Genomic DNA, 21,384 nt, shown 5'->3' with positions numbered 1-21,384 from the left:
CCCTGCGACGTATCTTTACGCCCTTCATTTAAATAAACCTTTCCAAACTACCTTCTTGAGCACCTCGACCGCCCTTGGCGCCTGGCAGGCGGAGTTCTATGGAGAGTGAACTTGTCGTTGCGTGGGCCAGTTTCAGGGACCCGTGGAGGCGAACGCTGCATAATATCTGCTGCAATCACCTTAAACGCCTGCTCCACGTTGGTGCCCTCCTTTGCGCTGGTCTCGATGAGCAGGAGGCCCCGCTTGTGTGCGAACCTCTGCGCAAATAATTATTCACGCCGAACATCCACAGTTAAACGACTGAAATAAGTACAGGCACATGCATCAGGCAAGACGGTACCACACACAAAAAAAATCCGAAACAGGTCCACAATTATCAATGCAATGTGCAAGGGCAGCATTCAGTTACACGCAGTATTATTCAAAGGGTAAATTCGTATTTTTCTTTTACATTGATTGATTGAAAACTTTATTCTTCCACCGAGCTGGATTTATAGCGGATTTACACAGCCGATGGCAGCGCTGGCAACGCTGGCCCGTCTACCTAGCTTGCATGCTTGCTTGCTTGCTTGCTTCCTATACCACGGCGTGTACCCACTGCGGGGAATTGGCCGAGAAGCCGGCGGTTACACGGAAAACGGTTATCAGAAAACGTGTGTTTTTAAAATGAGAGCAAGCTAGAAGGTAATAAATATTAATCAATTTAACAAGGTATATTGCAAATTAACAAGTAATAAATCAGTGAATAACGTAAATTTGAATTTTGTTAAATAATAAATATTAAATCAGTAAATTAACTCAGCAATCTCCTTGTGTCACCAAGTAACTCGCATCCGGCCCTGCATACGTTCCTGTCGCTGAAACCTAATGTAGTTGCCCCAAATGCGAGCATGTTTTCAGTGTTCATAGCTTTCTGAATGGATTTTTAAAGTGTTTATTTCTCTGGATTACGAATCCGCAGCAGTTTATTAAAACATGATTAATGATCATTGCAGCGACTTTAACACTCAGTGTCACACCTGGGGCTACCCGTATGACAGCTACAAAGTGGAGCAACTATGTAGAGGGGCGCTCAACCGGGACCTGATGCTCGCCACCGACCCGTCATTCCCTACTAGATGCGGTACGTCGGCCAGCAGGGGTACAACCTCAGACCTCACATTCATCAAAGGAGCGGCGAAAGCTAAGTGGGCCAACCTCAACATGTCAGTGACCAGTGACGACAACAGTGACCACTACATCCCGGCCGCATTTTTACAACTGCTAGTAGGTACAGCGGGGCGTGGCGTTTCTCGTGGCGCTCTACGTTTCTGCACAGGCGCGAGTAAGAGCAGGTGAGAGAGAGTAAGTGTGGGGGCCTTTGCTCCTTGAATATGTGACTCTGCCTAGTCACTACGGTGAAGTTTCATTGCGCGTGTAGCGTGCGTTTGTCCCTAGGCGTGCCGGCATGACGGAGGGGGTCGAGCTTTCTTGCGCTCGGACGCTGGCTGCCGGCGCGGGGAAACAGCTGAACCAGCGCGCACTGACACCCCATTTGGTGATCGCTGTGTCTGAAGGTATGACGGAGAGACTTTCCCGCGAGTGCGGCGCTGGTGCTGAGTCAGTCATGCCGGATTAGAACTTTGTCGCACCTTAGGCGCTCTACCTTTAAACAAAAAAAAGAAGAAAACAATTATTTCCCCGGGGGAGCAATTGGCACCGTAGTAGAGGCTTTTCAGGGGCATGTTTGAGTGGTCCCCTTTGAGTGAAATAAACGCACAGCGCCTTAGCAACTACGGTTGAACGCAGTTGCCTGATGTCGTGCCGTGAGGATTACTGGCTTTGCGACTCGTCCACGTTAGGTTAGGTTTAGGTTATTTTTACGTTAGCTTAGGTTACGTTAGGTTAGCGTAAAAACATTAGGGTGCCACGGCGTCACAGCGGTTATGCCGTGCGGATTATGCCTTTGCGTCTCCGCCCCGTTATGTTACGTTAGGTTATGCTAACGTTATCTTAGGTTGGGATACCTAAACGTTGCGTTACGCTATATTATCGCAAAAACCGCCGTGGCGCAGCGTGTTCTCACAACGGTTACGTCGTGGACATTGTTGTCTTTCTGTCTCAGCCTCGTTTGGATGGGTTAAGGCTAGGCTAGGTTAACGTTAGGTTAGGTTAGCGTAAGACGCGTTAGGGGGAGCGGCGTATGATAGCGGTTGCGGGGCCATCAAGTGTCACCGGTTCCCTTTCAACCACTCGCGTTCAACCGCGGTTTCTAAGGCTCTGTGCCTCCTACATTTTCAATATATGCGGATCGGCCTCTTCCACGGTCCCTACTGCTCCCACGGAAGCATCTGCGATGTTATCACCGGTTTCATCGCGCTGGCAGCCAGCGTCCGAGCGTAAACAAACTCGAGCCCACTGTGCAATGCCGGCACGCCTAGGGACAAACGCATACAACACGCGCTAAGAAACTCCTCCGTAGTTCCTAGGCACAGTCATACATTCAAGGAGCAAAAGGCGCCATTTTCTCTCTCGCACCAGCTCTTACTCGCACATGCGCGCGAACGTCCGGCGCCTCCGCAAGTGCCACGCCTCGCTCTACCTACTAGCAATTGTAAGTACGCATCCCGGCCACGGCCCTGTGGGTAGAGCAGGGAAGAGTGCGCAAGTCACCAACTCGGACAAGTTTCGCGAGGTTAGGGAGGAATATGGGGAAGACGTGAAGGTGAAGCCCGATCCCGAACGCTGTACTAAACAGGTCGGAAGAGATACCGAGGCTGCCACCAAGGAAGTTAGCACGTAACTCCCGGTCGAACAGATGGATAGCAGGCTCACCTATCTTCTCGATACCAAGCAGTCCTTGCTGTCCAGATGAAAAGGGCAGCGTCTCAACAGAAGGCTCCGAAAGAAGATTACCGAAGTCCATAAGAAAACGAGGAGCATTGCAAGGTCCTCTCCAGACAGCAGTGGGACGATGTCTGCAATTCTATAGACGGTCATATGCGCAAAGGGTGGTGTTGGAACCTACTAAAGCACTTTCTGGACGAGATGAATACTAAGTCGCACCAACGAAGCACGGTGGCACGCATTTTGCAGGCAGCCAGGCAGAAATCCTCGGACGACGAAGTTCTAGGGAAGCTGGAGAACAAGTACCTACCCGTCGTTTCCAGCCCGGTGACTACCCCCCTCAAAAATTACGGGGGCTCCGTAAACCCGGACTGGACGCGGAGTTTGGGGTTGAAGAAGTCAGATGGGGCCCTACACGACTTAAACAGCAGATGGACACCCGGTGCGGACAAGATCACGAACAAGGCCCTGAAGAACATGGACGATAAATCAATAGAGTACCTGAGCGAGATCGTCAACCCGGCATGGAGCAGCGGCAAGGTTGCGGGAATGTAGAAGACGGCCACCACCATCCTCATTCCCAAGCCCAGCAAGCCGCGCAGTCTCGACAATCTCAGGCCCATCTCGCTCACTCCGTGTGTGGGAAGGTGGCCGAGAAAGCAATCCGCAACAGGGTCTCCCGGTACTTTGAAGACAAGGACGTCTATCCCCACAGCGTGATAGGCTTCAGAGCGCGTCTTTCGACGCAAGACGACATGACGCTGAACAAGGATAAGGTCATCAATCACAACACGAGAGACACGGGAATCACACTTCGCCTGTACTTGGAAAAGGCTTTCGGCAACATCCTCCATTCCTTTGTCTTGGGAACAATTTCGAGCATTGGCTTGGGCAAACACTTTCATGGCTTCACGAGATCTTTCCTGGCGGACAGAGAAGCCATCTTCCAAGTGGGAGACCTCGCGTCAGGCTCTGTTAGGCTTGGTTTTAGATGGACGTCACAAGGGTCAGTCGTAACCCCGGCCCTCTTTAACCTCGCCATGACTGGTCTATCGAAGAAACTCTCGAAGGTCGACGGCATTAAGCACACGACATATGCAGACGATGTCACCATGTGGTGCACCGGTGCTAGCGCCGGATGCTTAGAGGCTGCACTTCAAGTAGTCATTGAGGTCACAGAAGACCTCGATGGCTTCCTGAGACCAACCGGCCTCAAATGCTCGCTGCGGAAATCAGAGCTACTACTATACAGGCCCAAGTGCAGGGGCACCGAACCGAAAAGTTGTAGGCCTGTAGAGGACATTGGCAGCACTCTAAGGACGAGTGAGGGCTGTTTCATCCCCAGGATAGAGTGTCTCTGGATTCTGGGTATGACGATCGAATCGAACGGCTCCAATAATCAGACGGTAATTGTAATAATCCGATTAGATATTTATTGTTGGCAGGAGTTTAGCATTGTAAGGAAATATGTCATCAAATTCAACTCGAATAGTATTCACGGGTTTTTCAAGGGGAATGATGTCGCCTATCTTATCTTCTAATGGTTCTAGTGCTGGCACAAAAAGAATCTGCGCATTGTACAGACGGGACCATGCTTCTTCAAAGAACGGATATCTTTCATTAATAAATACGTACTGCAATCGTCTCAATGAAGACGTATAAATGCTTGAGTAGGTGTTTTACTCTTGGTGGTGGTGGTAAACTTTATTGAAAGGGGGAAGGGTGAAGGAGAAGAATGCGGAATCTGCAAACAAGGGCGGGTAATTGGGCTCCATGATTTAATGCATTATTAGCAAAAAAGTTTGGCAAATTAAGACAAATCCGCAAAGCATCTCCCTCTAGAAGAGCGAGGGGGTTAATCTTGTATGCTGGTCCACCAGAGAATAAAACACCCTCGAATTCCAGTATGGTTCAAACATGCACACGATAAATCATGAGATTGTCCCTGCGTAATTCAGAGCGTAGCAAACAGCTTGTGCGCGAATCTCTTCGTCGTCATCGTCGTCGAAATGACTGTTGTGGCCTATTCAATGAACGTGCGTGTCAATATCCCGAAACTAGACCCCTCTGATCGTCGAGGTTCATTTCATACATCTTGCGAACTCCCAGGCTACAATTCAGAAATTGCTATATGCGCCGCAATGGTAAATATTTAAGAAGTCAATTACTCTCAATTTGTTAATTAGATAAATATGTGTTTAGATTGGCTGTGGTGCTATTAATGGCCGCCTCTTCGAATAATCCTGCTCAAGGACAAGAATTACGCTATCCGGACCAGGTCATTCTTCCAAAGCCTAAGTATGATCATCCCGTACATGGATTGTAGAGTTTGTGGCTGGACATTCCTCATCGTAATGGATATCACAGAAAAAGTGTGCGGCACAAAATAAAAATTGTACGAAATAATCAGGAATATTGGTCCATTGCTGCACAATGTTTACTCGTGTCGCTAGGAACCAAGTCAGGCATGTCCGAATCGATTCATGTTTAGCTTCACACGAGAATCATGCAATGCTATGCATTCTCAAAACAAACAAGCAAATTAATTGAGAAATAGCTGGCACTAAAATTTATAAACACAACATTGTGTAGAAAGCCCTGCACCACAAGCGATGTTGAGGGAAAAGTTTTTTCACAGCTAGACACCGATAAACAAAGTGTCTCGAATCTGGCAGCCTTGATGTCAAAGGTTACACAAAAGGGCTTGTTGGCCACGTGGTCGCTCCTACATTCCCGTGTTACGTGAACTCATCGGTAAAGACAGGATGTTCCACATGCACCCACCATGGCCCTGAGGGGCGCTGGCTAGATATAGTAAAGACAAATATCCCAGATAGTGGCCGGACTGATAGCCGTCGCTGTAGCCCAACTGGTTGTGCAAGGCGCATGTAATGCGGAGGTTGTGGGCTCGACTCCCACCGGTGAAAAGTAATCGTTTCGTCCACTTCCATTTTCCCTTTTCCTCCGTACATTCTACATTTCGATTTCAACTACGGCTAACTACCCCTTTAATTTTGTTGGCTTCGTTGCTTGTTGGTTATATGGTCTAGATTTACAAGAATCGAGCCCCTCTGTTTTCCTACATTACGTTTCCATACGTCTACGGTTTTCCTATGTCACACAAAGTTTATACTTCGCAAGAATAAGGGGCACTTTCGGGGCTATTCATCGGGGGAATTCAATGTGCTTCGGTTATTTATAGCCTGCGCAATAAATTACGTAATAAATTACGTATTCATTTGCTTCAGAGTGTGTTTTATTGAGCTCTACGAGTGGCACGAAATTTAGCACGCAGCTCTGGCATATCTGCAAATGCCCGCAAGATCCCACTTGGCAAAGAGGAATGTACCACTATGATAAATCTGGGTGGAAAGTTAAATTCATGTGGATCAAATACAGGAGTTGTAAAAAAAATTTTTAAGAAAGAGTTCGAAAGCGTCAGGCGGCCGTTATCAGCTATGTTTCCCACTTTCCCCAACAGACTCTGCGTGACATAAAGTTTATATTTAGTAGTAACGAAATCATCCTAAATGCATTATATTGTGAAATGTTAGCTCTTTCAGGCTTATTTAGAAGAGTTACAAATAATTATCGAAACCATCGAGCAGAGGGAGCAACAACTGGTCAGCAGCCAGCAGGGGGACCAGCGCAAGGGTAGACCGGGCCAAGAGGAGGGCTTGACCAAAGGCTTTCTGGACTAAGGACAGCAACCGACCGTTCAATATAAGCTTATTCATAGCCAACCCTCATTTTGTTTTTCATCGTAATGTGTTATACAAAGCTTCTCCTGGTGGCCCCTTTGACTTAAGGTGGCCTCTTTTTTTACGCTTGGTGAAAGGGAGCGTTAGTATTGCGTGGTGTGTCGTTAAAGTTCGAAGTGCAGTTAATTGGGGCCTATGCAATAAATTATGTCTCCAAGCTTTCCGAAGCGTTATGAGAGTTGTGCGAGCGTGCAGAATTTCGCCCGTTGGCCGGGCAGAACTACCAGAATTTTGAGGAAATGGGGGGAAGGCTATGTCAAATTTATGTGCGAAGTTAAATATGTGTAATAAGTACAGCCCTTGCGAAACATATTGTTACGGTGAAGGGAACGAAAAAATGGCTGTGGCTTAGCTAAGGTTAAGCCCAGGATGCGAAGCATACTAGCCTTTATTTTAGTTGTTGAACCACGGTTCAGCCTGGTGAACTGCTGTTGCTTGGCTATATTTGGTTCGGCTAGACGAAGAAACAACTCATGCGTTACTCTGCTTCGCCTTCAAGAGTGGAACGCGACAGCGTTCCAGTCGACCCGCCAAGGGGTGTAAGACAATGGGCTACGGCGCAGCGACTACGCGCCCCGCATTGGACGCGGTGAGCGTCGAGCAACGCAGCGTTCGGCGCGGCAACGAAATGTGCGCCTGAGCAAGCGACGCACGCCTGAGCCTTAGAAACAGCTCGTTTCTAAGGCAACACCGCATTCACTAGAGGCGCTTTTGTACCGCTTTGAAGCGTCGTACTCGTGGCTCAGTGGTAGCGTCTCCGTCTCGCACTCCGGAGACCCTGGTTCGATTCCCACCCAGCCCACTTTGCAAGAGTTGAGCCAAAGCCACCTAGAAAATCAGTCTCTGTAGCACGCCGCAACCTTCGCTTCTCATTCCAACGAGCAGCTCTGTCTCCAGGAGGCATCTCACCTGGTGAGTGTCTAGCAGAGGCAAGCGCAGCTGCTTATATACCCTTATATTGCTTATATATATATATATATATATATATATATATAGGGTGTGCTGGCCCTCTGTAGCAAGGCTGATAACAACATGACCGAGGCAGACAAGATTGGTCACATACTGAAAGGTATTGCAGACGATGCCTTCAATCTCCTGATTTGTAGGGATTGTGCCACCGTGGATGCAATTATAAAGGAATGCCGACGCTTCGATCAAGCGAAGGGCCGCCGCGTCGCTCAAACTTTTGACCGATTGACCAATACCGCTGCGACATCTCCTTGCGAAGACCCGCCGCGGTTCGTTCAGCACACTGGACCGGAAGATGTAACGCGCATCGTTCGCCGTGAGCTTGAGGCCATGGCTCCGGCTCCAGTTCGTTCCGGCTGACGGGAAAGCGTGCCCGCTATCTCCCTTATACAAGCGGTCGTTCGGTAGGAAATAGCAAGTTTTAGCATTCCATCTCTGCTCGGTACGCCATACAAACACCTACCCAATTTCTCCGGCCGCTCGCTCCCAGACGCAAAGCTTTCTGCCACTCCGTCGCAACTCAGCTGACTGGCGCACAGCGGATGATAAACCCTGTCAGGATTGGGGGCTCAATCCCATCGTCCGTGGTCCTTTGCCAAGATTGGAGTACGGCATGAATTCGAAGGTAGCTGGCCCATGCCGTCGTCCAACTTATTTACGCTGAGATCGTTGATGAAGTGAAGAACTGCTTCTCATCGAGAACGAGGAAAAGGGTTTATTTACAGAAATTAAATCAGTCTAACATGACTGCTAGAGAAAAAGAGTATCAGTCCAACATGACTGCATGAGAGAAGTGACTCAGTCTAACATGACTGCTCAAGAGAAGTGTCTCCAGCATTCGCACAACCACAGTTTTTATACACTCGATCCGCCGGTCCTACGACGCGGCGACTGTTCGTTTACTCATCACCAACGCGCCGCTGCTCAAGCTGGCTGCTGACCGAGGGTGCCGTCCCCGGCTTCTGCCAGAGTCGGGAGCTCCAGTTTTAACCACGAACTTCCGTCATGGCCTACCCTGGTCCACCGGACAGGTAGTGTCTCATGCCAGCGCTTCATCGCTGCTCATCCGCCTACCAGATGGGGCCACGTGACACAGACACGCCGACCATGTTAGGCCTCACCTCGGGACCTGGCCAGCACCCTCGACTGCCACTTCAGCGTTCCAGCCCGTAGGAGGACTAGCGGCAACACCAGTCGCTCCCAGTGGAGCACCACCCACCTCGGAGGCGGCAAGCGTTGCCAGTGGTGCGGCGCCCATTGGGTCGGTGTTAAGTCCTGCACCACTCATAAGGCCGACAACTGTGGACCCTCCGGATGGAGCGAGGCTGGCTGAGGCAGCACCTGGCGTTGCCACACCCAGCGCGTCAACACCGGTGCCCAGGCAGACTACTCGACGGCGGGGACCACCGGACCGTTACTCGCCTCGGTAGCAGGCACCGTCGACTTGACTGTGACGGCGGCAGAGCCTTATGCTCTGAACATGGATGTTTGTTTCTTTTAGTTAACAAACAAACTGGGGTTAAGGGGGTGTAACAAGCATGTGGCGCCCCCTCAGGTATAATCTTTATTGGCCCCCCAGGCTCGGTGGCCTGCCAGGCTCGGTAGGCAACATTGGTCACCGCACCCAATAAACACCGACGAGCACAGCTGCTCGGCGGTCAGTCATAGTTCATCACCACCACGCTGCGGAGCGTCTATCCAACGGAGGGTGGCTCGAGCCCTCCCTCGTTCAAGAACCCGGGCGGATCGTGACCCAAAACAATCCCGCTTCCCCGGGAGAACACTACACGCACTGAGATCAAATTTAGCGGAAATTGATGGGGAACGTTATGGCCAATGTTCTGGCGAAATGAAACGTTTGTGGATGCATTACTGTATTTGTAAATGCCCATGAACAAGTGCTCGAACGCGTTACATTTGGGCAAGGCTTTAAATAAATTCGTCACATATGAGCAAGCTTTAAAGTGTATGGTTAAATCATTCCGTTATGTGCAAGATAAGTTGTCATTGCAACTACTAGAAAAAAATAGAGTCACTAGAAATTGGCTAGTGATTCTGCAAGTTCTTGCAAATCTGCTTTGTTTGTTTGTTTCTTCCTTTCTTTCGTTCTTTCTTTCTTTCTTTCTTTATGCAGATAATATATGTTTATGTGTCCGCGGCATTTGTGTTGGTGTTATATGGGTAAAGGGGTCGCCGAACTTTCTTAGCTTGTTCTTAGGGTAGCCGGCTCTAATATTGCCTACAGTCTTGTCATCTACAGAACAACAAACATAAGCTCAAATTTGCTTTTATTAGTAATGAGGCCTAGAGGTAGTCTATTGGTCACTTGTGGCACGTGTACGCCCAAAGTACCTACATGCTTAGTACACTCTTTGTCTACAAAATGCTCTCACTGCTGCAACAGTGCCACCATCAGAGAATTTGTGCATATAAGTCATACAAGTTCCTTCCGCGCAGCTAGTTGATTATTGCAGAAACGCCGAGGTGTGAGAATATTCGAAGTTCGAATACGAATCTAATATTTGACGCCAACTATGCGTATTCGAAGAGAAACTATTCGGTGTTTTCGAATATTAAAAAATTTCAAAATATATTTCACCACAAGTGGCTGGTAAAGTGCTGTTACTCTTCTCTGTTTGCTCAACAAAATGTCGCAGATGACAGAAATGAAACAAATATAAAAGTTTTTGATGCATTGTAGAAATAAAATAAGTAATGCAATCCTTGCATTAGGTTTATCGACAGAGTCCCACATGACAAACTGTGATGTCTGCCCATATTCTGTCATATAGTGACTTGGGGAGTCTAGTCCTCTAGCAGTTTAATGTGCTACGCTAGTATACCAGTGGTGTTCCCCCTACGGCAGGCCCTTTTACATGTGTCAACGTCGTGCAACTTCCTTCAACGACTTTTTTTTCCACAAACTCATAACAACCGTTTATTTCGCGTTTTTCAAAGCTAGTCATGCAGCAGCCGTTCATTCTTGGAGAGCTTGTTTGCAACCAGGCTATCAAGAGGTTGAGAGGATAATTTATGCAGTTTTCTAAATTAAATATTCACGCTCTTATGTTTAAAACTGGTCATTTTACTTGACATAGTTAGCTGCCTCTTTATGACCAGTCTCTGTAAGTCTAGTACCTAGTTATACTAGAATAAATATTCAAGATTTATATATAGGCATCTGCACTTGCCTATTCGATATTCGATACCCACTACTCATGTTTTATTTGTATTTTAAAACATTTGATATTCTCCCACCTCTACAAAAAAGGCTTTCTCCTTGCCGCCAAGTAATTTAGGTGGGTATTATTATGCTCATTAATAATCTTCAGATGCGAGTCCCGCTACAGGTCTGCAGATGCATATCAATTTATTTGGCCCACTATCTCATTAACAAATCAGTTCACTACTTCAACCAACGAAGCACCACTTGCCAGCGCTGTACTGAGTTCGATAGCTATCGAAGCTGTGAGGTCAGTTTTGCATCCAACCAGGAGCTTGCAGACGTCCTCTCTTGCGTAGCAGTCGATCTCCTCCAGCCAGTAATCGAGGTTGTTGAAAGTGTTCTGAAATGGTAGTGAGAACACTGGCTGTAAGCAAATAACTGCAATGCGCGCTTGCGCAGTGTAGCGGTCGAATAAGCGGTAAACGTTCTGCTCATTTTGGGCCAGCACATCCTCCCCGTGGCATTCTTGCACTTACTCTACGATCCTATGTTTGGGTTTCAATGCTAATAGAGGAAAGCTTCATGCATATGCCATGCAATATTGTAAAATATGGTTAGTGTGTTGCCGGCTTAAGAACGGAGAGCCCACGGAATGAAAAGGCATAACTTTATAAGGCAAAACAATTATATCTACGAGGCTCATTGTCTTGTTTGCACGAACCATGGGTCTTAAGGGTCGACAATAAGCGCACGAGAAAGGTAAAAAATAACAAGCTTGGTGGCATCAGCCAATATTCTGTTTCAAGTGGACTGCTCACAGTTATATCGCGTCCTTGCGGTGCACAAACGAACGTTGTCTGAGAGTTCGAGCACGTTTGTTCAAGGCAAGCAAGCGCTTTAGGCTTGCAGTTTGCTGCATGAAAATTCAATGCGTAGGTGTATAATGACGAAAGCAACACACCTCTGGTACATTTCATGTACTTCACCTATAAGAACGGCGTATAGACACTTCAGTGAGCGGATAAATGGCTCGACGAATTTGTCGTGGCACCGAGGATCTACAGCTCCACAGTCAAGCTCGTTCTTTTTGTAATTCTATGGGCGCCGGCTTTAAAATTCTGGAGCCTGCTTTCCTAGTTGGCGCCTACGCTTTCCTCATAGCGCTGTCTCAGGCACGCTCTCACGGACCTAAACTTAGCACAAGAAATAATTGTGCGTCTGCTAAGCAATAGAAAGAGAACCTTTATTGCACTTGGGAGTTCGCGAACACAACGGGATGTTGTCGCATGCTGGCTTTAGCAACATTACAAATGCGGGGTGGCTGAGTGGGCTATGTGCTGGTCTTTACCTTGTCTTGTCTACTGGTTCGTGTTAAAGGGGCTCTTTTAAATCTTTTAAATAGAACTCTTTTCAAGCTAACCTCTTTCTGCGGCAGGCTCTGCAAACTGACGGTTGGAGACGCGTTTAGCGTAGGTCGAAGCAACGAGATCAATATACTTGATGTTTTATTTATGCACAGAAGTATAAGTCACTAGCGACTGCATGATCGCCCAGTGGCGCTAACCAGAAGCATCATCATCTCACCTTCGCGTCTGGTTAAAGCTTAAGTTGCAGATAACTATTGCACTGCACCGACAACGTGACAAATTAAGACTTCCTTTTATTTTTATTTGCTGTGCTTTTTATATAAACCCAAATGGACATAGCGGTAAAAAAATACACTACAACCACAAAAAAACGGTAGGGGCGCTGGCTGCTCTTCTGCCCCAGGCCTCTGAGCATTGCTCTCTGTCATAGAGACTTTCGTACACAAGTGGTCTATCTATTAGAAAGTTTTTCCGTCTTGTGTACACTCGTAAGCAACCTCACCACTTCGTTGTCTTGTTTTTCACGTGCACGTAGAGTACACTGAGGAGTGTGGTATAGGCGGGGCACGTTTCTCAAATTGGTGCACCGTTGTTACTACACTCTTTTCGTTGTTCGCAGTGCTGCGCTAAACTCTGCTGCATGCGCACGCTACGAAAGAAGACAGGAGAGGTTGAACAGTCCCATGATGCTCGATCAGTAGTGGCGTCTGTGCCTCTGAGTCATTATAGTCAGAGAAGCTCCTTACTACCGACGTCCTTGCCTTCAACGGTGTAAACCAAGTAGCGCAAGGTGGCTCCACATGGTTGGTTACCACGGTAACAACGCCGCCATTCCACCACAGTCCGTGAACATGGAGCGGGCAAGAATAAAATACAAACTTTCGTTACCTAGGCGCTTCACGCTCTTACCATTGGTAGCGAGAGGTTACGTCAGTGGGTGAGACAAACGGGGACAGGAGACTGCGCAAAATTTGAGTTGAGGGCAGCTACTGTTTTTTTTTATTTCTCTACTGAATAACATCGAACTGCGTACCGATATCGTTGCCTTTTTTGTCGCATGTATCTCTCCGACCTTCAGTCTACACAACTTGCAACAAAAAAAACGGTGTCTTGAAAAGCGTTCGAGAGCGCCTTCAGCCTTCCCACAGTTCATTCACTATCACAAATGCGAAGTGGACTTATAGTACCTGTTTACCAGCGGTCGTGGTCGCTCACTTCACGTGCCGACAAGCATGCATGCAACAAACAGGAACAAAACTGATAACCTCATTTGCGCAAGGCAATTTCCACTCGCCTGGTTTGTGACATCGTAGGTTACAATAATGCCATCTGCCCCGCGGTAGAACATGGCGGCAATGCTGTGGAATCGTTCTTGGCCCATCGTGTCCGCCTGGAAGAGATTAGGTCAGGACGAACGAAATAAATTACACGGGATCGAGTGCGACGCGACGGCAGCCAGCTTTCTGGCATTGTTCTTTCAGTTGCGGCACTCGGATGGCACAGTGAAAGTTCAAATTAAACAGCGAAATCATGCTTATAATAAAACGTGTCGCATTTCATTTTATTTTGGTTGTGAGGGAGCGCAAATACTTGCTTTTTTTTCAATATCAAATCAATTAAATCACACTATTTGGTATTCGTTACAGCGTCATGACAAATACAAAGATAAAACAAAAAAATGAATTCGGACAGAACACGTCCTTGATGTCTGTCTATGTAAGCGAAACCTTCTTAGTTTTTGAATGCGGTGCATTTAAACACAACGATCGCACTCACAATGTGCACGTCCCTTTTTACAGAATACAACCTGTCCACGGTTTCAGATCCTTGCGTGATTGCATAACAGTAAGTTCGCGTAAAGTAAAACGCGAACTTACTGGCTTCCATGGTAACGATTCCTCTGGGAAACACGTGATTGATGTGTCTACCGAATATCAACGTAGCAGTGGCGAAGCCAGAAATTTCGTTCGGGTGGGAACCCACGTTCCAGCTCGGCCTGTTCCTTATATAATTTGTCGAGGGATCAAATACATCAATGATAACTGCATTTCCGTTGCCAAAGATGCTGCAAACGAATTCTTGAATGCTACGCACTGTCAAGACATGTAAAATATAAATTTTTTCACAAAAGAATGTACTCGTATGTCCCAAAAAATTGCGCCAGAAATGACTTATATCATCGCTTCCACCTTTTTTGTCTATTTAAAAGAAAGTATCACACCAACTTTAGAACTATGTCATTTCGAAACCAGCAAATGAGTGCATGCCGCTGATATGAAAAACGTGAAGGCCATGAGATAAACAAGTTGAGGACAAATACTTTAATGAAACTTCATAATTCAAGTACTTTCTTTACATTTTTGTACATATGCAACGGCCAGGGAAAACTATCACTGACGCTGTCCTTCGTTCCATTGTATTGCGCAGGAGCAGCTGTCACCGGCCGTGTATTGTAATTGCACCAAAATTATAGTCGCAACAGAGAGCACATATAAAAAGCCGGAGTTCTGCAAAATATACATTAGAAATGCGAAGATGCAGCTTGATAAAGGTCAAAAAGCGTCCCTGGAAACGAAGTTCACTGCATGTGTATAGAAAAGCTCGCAACAAGATATTTAAATATACGCCTAAATCTCCAATAAATGTACATATCTAAACAAAAGTCAGTGTATATAAGGCATCGAACAAAGAAAATAAACTTGTTGCGCAATCAGATTCACAAATCACAGAATTCTATGCCCCCCCCCCTCCTTTGGCTTCACTCTCCTCGATGCATCGCACGCGACGGAAGGCGGCGCGCTTCCTCTCCGCTTTTCTCCCTTGCGCACACAAGACTGAGCCACCGTCGTCGATCCCCCTCCCCTCTACGCTTTCACTCGCACGTACAGCATGCGGCGCGCGGTGACCATGTTTCGCCCTTGAAGTTTGATGAATAAGCGCGAAAAAATGCGTTCACCAAGACAACTTAAAATTTAATGACGTTTCGGCTCCTCATACAGGAGCCTTGTTCACACTAAAACCCATAACAGAGGTACAACGTAATTAAGTACGTTTCAGTACGTGACGCAAGCAGCGAGTCTACACCATAGGAAGTGTCCCGTCATGCCTCTTTGCGTGTGCGCCGTGGTCTGCATGTGCAAGGATCCTAGATGCAGACATGACGCAAGCGTCTTTTCCTTGGCCAGGACACGTACACATTCCCAGTGAATGTTGTGACCAGTAGCTTCCACATGTTCAGCAAGGGCATTCGAGGCCTCGTGCCGTTTCTTGACGTCATACTCATGCTGTTGCGCAGGCTTCTTCAAGTCACCTCTCTCCCCGATTTACTTCTAGTCACAGTTCTCGCACGTTATGGCGTAGAGTACACCGGGGAAATTTTCCTGTGGCAATTCCTCTTTTACGCTTACTAAAACGTTTCTTAGTTTTCTGGTTGGCACATTCGCAATTTTGACGTCGTACCTGCGCAAGATACGAGCGATGGTCTCACTTGTGGCAGGTACATATGGAATGGTAGCTCACTTCTTAGAAGACGACGCAAAACGCAACGCTGTCTTTCTGGGAATGACACTTTTTTCCTTACCGAAGACAAAAAGGCCGGAGGGTAGCCACAGGTTATTAAATCTTCACAGATGATCCCAATGTCACGCGTGCAGTCCTCCTGTCTTGTGCAAAAGGATTTTCCTCCCTGGAACAGCTTAGCAGGAACAGACCTTTTGTGTGAAAGCGGATGTACCGAGTTAAAATGCAGGTACCGACCTGTATGTGTGGCATTCCTGTAGGCGTTGAAAGAAAGGCCAGAGTCACCGCGCTTCACAATAACATCAAGAAACGGTAGACAACCGCATGCTTCTTGCTCGACAGTAAACGGAATCACCTATTCCACGCTGTTAAGAGGAGCAGTGAAGGCTGCGAGAGCATCCTTATGAATTATGCAGAAGCAGTCATTTACATATCAAAGGACCACCTTTGGGGACGGGGTAAAAGATGCAAACGCCCTACATTCGACGTCTTCCATGACCAGATTCGCAGCAGAAACTGATATAGGTGCTCCCCTATAGCCGTACCATGCGTTTGCAGATAAAAATTATGTTGTTAGACGAAATATGTATTCTACAAATGGAACCGAAGGAGACAAGATAGGTTTCGAACGCCAATCGGATACCTATTGGGCCGCGGCCCGTCAGCTTCGAAAGCAGCAGTACAAACCTTTACAGCCAGTTCTACTGGAGCGCTTGTGAATAGTGACCTAACATCAAATGAGACCATGACGTCATCATGAACAGAAACAACGCGCCATGTCTTTTCAATAAAGTCGCCAGAATTGCGTACGTGTGTGCCGCTTTTTCCAACAAGTGGTGAAATAATCCGGTGCAAGAAACGGGAAAGCTTGTACAAAGCTGACCGAGTGTGGTCGACAATGGGTCGCATAGGAGCACCTTGCTTCTGTATCTTTGGTAGGCCATAAAGTGTAGGAGTTGATCCGTTATGACAAAGTAGTCGGTATCATCATCATCATCATCATCATCATCATCATCATCATCATCATCAGCCTGGTTACGCCCACTGCAGGGCAAAAAGGCTTCTCCCATACTTCTCCAACTACCCCGGTCACGTACTAATTGTGGCCGTGTTGTGCCTGTAAACTTCTCAATCTCATCCGCCCACCTAACTTTCTGCCATCCCCTGCTACGCTTCCCTTCCCTTGGAATCCAGTCCGTAACCCTTAATGACCATAGGTTATCTTCCCTCCTCATTACATGTCCTGCCCATGCCCATTTCTTTTTCTTGATTTCAACTAAGGTGTCATTAACCCGCGTTTGTTCCCTCATCCAATCTGCTCGTTTCTTGTCCCTTAACGTTACACTATCATTCTTCTTTCCATAGCTCGTTGCGTCGTCCTCAACTACGAAAATACAATGCCGCAATTTAAGTGGAACCCATAAACTCCTTAACAATTACATAGAGGGCATATTGGAATAGCATATGGAAAGTTCCATTAGTATAGAGTAGACATGCTGCTTACAATGGATCATCTCTTTAAACATAGATCTAATCAGCTCCTGATGCATTCAGTGCTGCTCATTATGAACAATCGAAGCTCAGGCCTTTGTACTCCACAAGGCTGTTCCACGACGCCCGCACTAAATGTACCTCAGTGTTGACACCTTCAGTTACTACATTTACTTAGACCATAAACAAGTGCCGCCTGTGTGTCACGCGCTACACTGGGTCTTTAAACTTTTCGCAGGGCACAGGTATCAACAAGATACTTTGGTTCCGTATGTGTGTGTTAAGGGTCGCATGTCCTGTGTAATTTACTGTAGCGTCGCATTCACCTTACGCAGCGTGCTAGGTACGCCACCAGAAAAACCTCTCCACTTTTCATTAAAAAAACAGTCTCTTTGAAATGCCTCTAGAAATGTGAGAAATAAATATTTACTTACAAGGTTCAGCATTATCCTTCTTCCGTCTATTTCTATCACTTTCATTTTCTGCAAGTGAACCGCACAATTCTCTTTCAAAGATGCACGACACATATGCATATCTGTACAAGCAACACAAAATGCTGTCCGCCGCACAGGCAGCGGAGGACATGGGTATTAGGGTGGGTCTTTGGGAAACGAGAAGTCCATGCATGGAAGGGAAGGGAGAGGCAGGAAACAGATACAACTCCGAAGATACTTTGTAGGTAAAGGCTGGAGCAGCAAACCACAAGAGCTAGTGAAATGAACACCTTAAGTTTGTTAGAAAATTTCAAATTTCCGTGACACATACCTGTAAGTTGGCAAATTTGTTGCTAGTAGTGTAAAAATATTTAACAGGAGACAGAGGCATGCAGCTGAGCAAATATCATAGCGTCGCTTTCTTAGTGTAAATGGCCGCCCCCAGGCCCACGTGGACTGACGTCACATTCTCGGGAAGGAAGCGCCTAGCAAGTAGTTCCTGTATAAGATCACTTAGGGAGGGGAAGCATATAGAGTAACTCAAAGCCAGCAATAAATCCCACCAGTGAAGCCACCAGTGCTGTCACCAGTCGAAAACACAATCAGTAGCCGATCGACATTAAGTAATTATGCCAAGTCATGTACATTATATAAGTGTAATGCGCACTTTAACCATCTAACCTTGTCAAATTCTACGTAATCATCTCGAACAATGCAATGTCATATAACCATTCCGTCTTCACAACGTGCAGCCATCCTTCTCGCTTCAGAAAATTATCGCAGTTTGTGAGTGCCCTTCTACAACTAAACATCAATGCTTTCCATCACGTAGCTGTCAAGTAGAGTTGTGGCTGCCTTGGTTTTTTAGAAGCATTTATTGAGCGAATCAGAAGGAATTTAGCATCGTATTTCTACATAATCTCTCCCACTTTCAATACAAGTTTCTAACGCTTGAAGAGTGTCTGAATTCCTGTGCAACAAAATATAATTTTATTGGCTGTTTAACCAGTCATGCATCTTGAGCAGTACTTGCTCGAAAACGTGTTAATCACTTCGGCCGAGAGTCCGTGAGTAAGGAAAACCTGTCAGACTCTCAATCGCAGGTTTGAGTGGTCGCAACTGTCACACGGGCAGTATGAGGACGGAGAATTTCATGCTTTCTAATCCCAACTCGATCTGCTTGACTAGGTTGACGAGCATATTTCACAGATGTCACACGACATGCCACTTATCTAATCCATTTGAAAAACAGCTTGCTGTAACGAGCATGCAATGCTAAACTTAACTTCCGATCGTCATGAAATTTTCATACGCTTTACTCTTTCACTTGACAAAAATCTGACAGCAGAACTAGTTTTCATTTGGCGCATGTCTCATGTGCGGCAGCAATCTTTACATTCAGACTGTGACAGTGTTTATTAGCACCTTTCCACCACGTACCGAATGTTTTTACACACAGTATCAATTTTACAAGCTTATAGGTCAGCAGCAGGAGATCTTGAAATTTGATGAATAACAAATTTAATCTTTTTTGTTGATTGCTTATTGCAATTTATGTTCTTCTACATTCCCTCACTATGACGACTATCAAGATTATTCTACATCATCCACTACTTGTGCATTGACACCTTATAAATTAAGTTAATTTAATAAAAATTGGGTAATTAAGCCCTAGTAAACATTTATTCGGGTACAACGAAAAAATACTCATGACCAGCATGAACATCAGCCATCAACGTACACGAGGCACCATTCGTGTCAAGCCCTTTCTTTATTTGGTTTGATTCTCGGCAACATTTACTTGGAACCGCAACCACTTGGGGATAGCTCAAATGTCCCTTTTGGGCAGTTTTCACTCAATCTAGGGCCGTTCGTACTTCGTAAATTTAATCGAAAAACATCCACTCTCTACGAGTTGGAATTATTGCGAATGGACTGCGTGAGACTACAGGGCCTAAGCGCCCCCGATAGAAGCTTTCCTGCTTTCTACAGTGTCACATTTCCAGCTATATATATATTGCTAGCTGACTGCATGAAGACTGTTGACCATGAAGCGCTATTGAGGTCACAATTAAACAACACTTGCCTTGTGGTCCGCCATCCGTAGGTGAGCTGGACCACTCCGCCAGAACACATCAGCCCTGTACTCTAGCAATACTCGTACAGCATATACAGTCCATCAACAAATTTCCCTACCTCAGTGTAGTTATCTAGTAAGTTCTGTTAGTAGTATGTGTGTTAGTGTGTGTGTAGCCTACTATGTTATCAGTGAAGATGGTTTGCACAATTACCAATCTCTTTCTCGCAGTACCAATAAACATGAAGAAGGCATACGCACGTATTCAATGCCAACTGTCGCCCGCTGGTTTTCTGAGAAATAGCCCTCCTGCAACACAAAAAAATAAAGCAAAACCTTTAAAAAATTGGGGGGGGAAGCTTTTTTTCTTCCATCCTATGGCTTCCCGAGGGTCAATCGGTCGATCGCTGGTGTGGTTCTCGCCGAGTAGATGCTTGCTATCTAATAAAAATATAAATTTCTGAGGCTTCTGCATTCCCTGGTTGGCGTCATGTGATGCGGCCACAGAAGCAAACATGAAAGACACTCACTGAACATGGTGGCATTTTCTCTTGTTCAGCAAAAACAAAGTAGCAGTTTACCACGAAAGGTGAAGCATATATCGCATACAGCTGTACAAAGTAAGGATATTAGTTTTAATCGGCCGTATAGACTAGCAGATATTCGCTACTAACTAAGATAACTAGCAGGGTGTGATGCGCGCACAGGTAAACATGCACACATCTCGCTCGATGACCGCGGAAGCTCGCTGTCAAAACGCTGGTGTGGAGAAGCACGGCAGCAGCAGCGAGCCAATGGACCTTCTTGCTCTCTCTCGCTGCAACGCAAAGTAAACATCGAAAGCACAGCGCATATGAAGCTACCGGCCCTCCGTATATATAAAGCCACCGGCACTCCGTATATCTTGTGCACATCGCAGATTGCTTTGAAGATGAGGCGCGTACCCTGTGCACGTCACAGATCGCTTGCAAGATACGGCGGCCGCGCGGCCGCGTCTTAAGTAGTAGCCGCCGGAGTAGAGCGCCCCCCTCCTCTCTCGCCACCTCCTCGTGCCTCGCGCACGACAGAAGACGACGCGCTCCCTCCCTGCTTTCTTCCCTCTGGCGCGCGAGATTGAGACGCGACCTTCGGCATACTCGCAAGTTTTCAGCGGCACATACAGCCTACGGCATGCGGCGACGACGTTACCGTGTTGGGACTTTATATGGAACATAACGGCAACGCCAGAAATGCGCCTTGAGTGTCGATCCATATAATTGCTGCCGCAATAAAACCGAATGTGCATGTAACGATAGCATTACATCGCAATGTAGTTGGGAGACTTCTGCATCGCCTAGGTAGCATCGCTTGGCGGTAAATGCAAAACGCAAACACAAAAATGCATAGCCTCCGAGACTGCTCGAGACCTCCGAGACCATGGAAAGATAGCCATTGGGCACGGTGGCATCCTAGTTTCGTCATAAAGTGGCATAATCTAGTGGCGGAGCTTGGCAGCTGCACACACCCCCTGACTGGTGTCAGCAGCGTTTTACGGAAAAAATTTAGGTTAAAGAGGCCGGAGAGGAAACTTAAGATGCACACCTTTAGTGAAGCTTTCTATGTGAAGTCCGGAAGTTAAGGGTTTTTGTCAGCGATGGGCCCGTAGTATGTTTCTGCAAGGCATCCGTTATGCCTGGGGCGGTTGTGGGAAGGGGCATAGCTATAGGGATGTGATGACTCGAAATAAAAACAGGAAATTTCGGGGGAAAACTTTTTGTTGGCATTTCTCCAGGCA

At 46.7% G+C, this 21,384-nt stretch overlaps 2 protein-coding genes across 3 annotated transcripts in view; one reads left to right on the top strand and one right to left on the bottom strand.

Moving 5' to 3' along the window:
• The window catches only part of LOC135906786 (ras-related protein ORAB-1-like), a 170,622-nt gene that overhangs the window by 40,880 nt on the left and 108,358 nt on the right, over positions 1-21,384 (top strand). The window lies entirely within an intron of this gene.
• Positions 13,128-21,384, bottom strand: part of LOC135906830 (ras-related protein Rab-1A-like) — a 28,540-nt gene continuing 20,283 nt past the window's right edge. The window contains exons 3-5 of the mRNA XM_065438424.2: positions 19,872-19,919; positions 17,534-17,581; positions 13,128-13,479 (exon numbers count right to left, since the gene is read on the bottom strand). Of these exons, the coding sequence (XP_065294496.2) occupies positions 13,306-13,479; positions 17,534-17,581; positions 19,872-19,919 (270 nt within the window). The 3' untranslated portion in view covers positions 13,128-13,305. The remainder of the gene's footprint in view (positions 13,480-17,533; positions 17,582-19,871; positions 19,920-21,384) is intronic.

Source organism: Dermacentor albipictus, chromosome 7 (genome assembly GCF_038994185.2).
Source record: "Dermacentor albipictus isolate Rhodes 1998 colony chromosome 7, USDA_Dalb.pri_finalv2, whole genome shotgun sequence".
Classification (NCBI taxonomy): domain Eukaryota; kingdom Metazoa; phylum Arthropoda; class Arachnida; order Ixodida; family Ixodidae; genus Dermacentor; species Dermacentor albipictus.
This window is presented reverse-complemented; position numbering and strand designations above follow the sequence as displayed.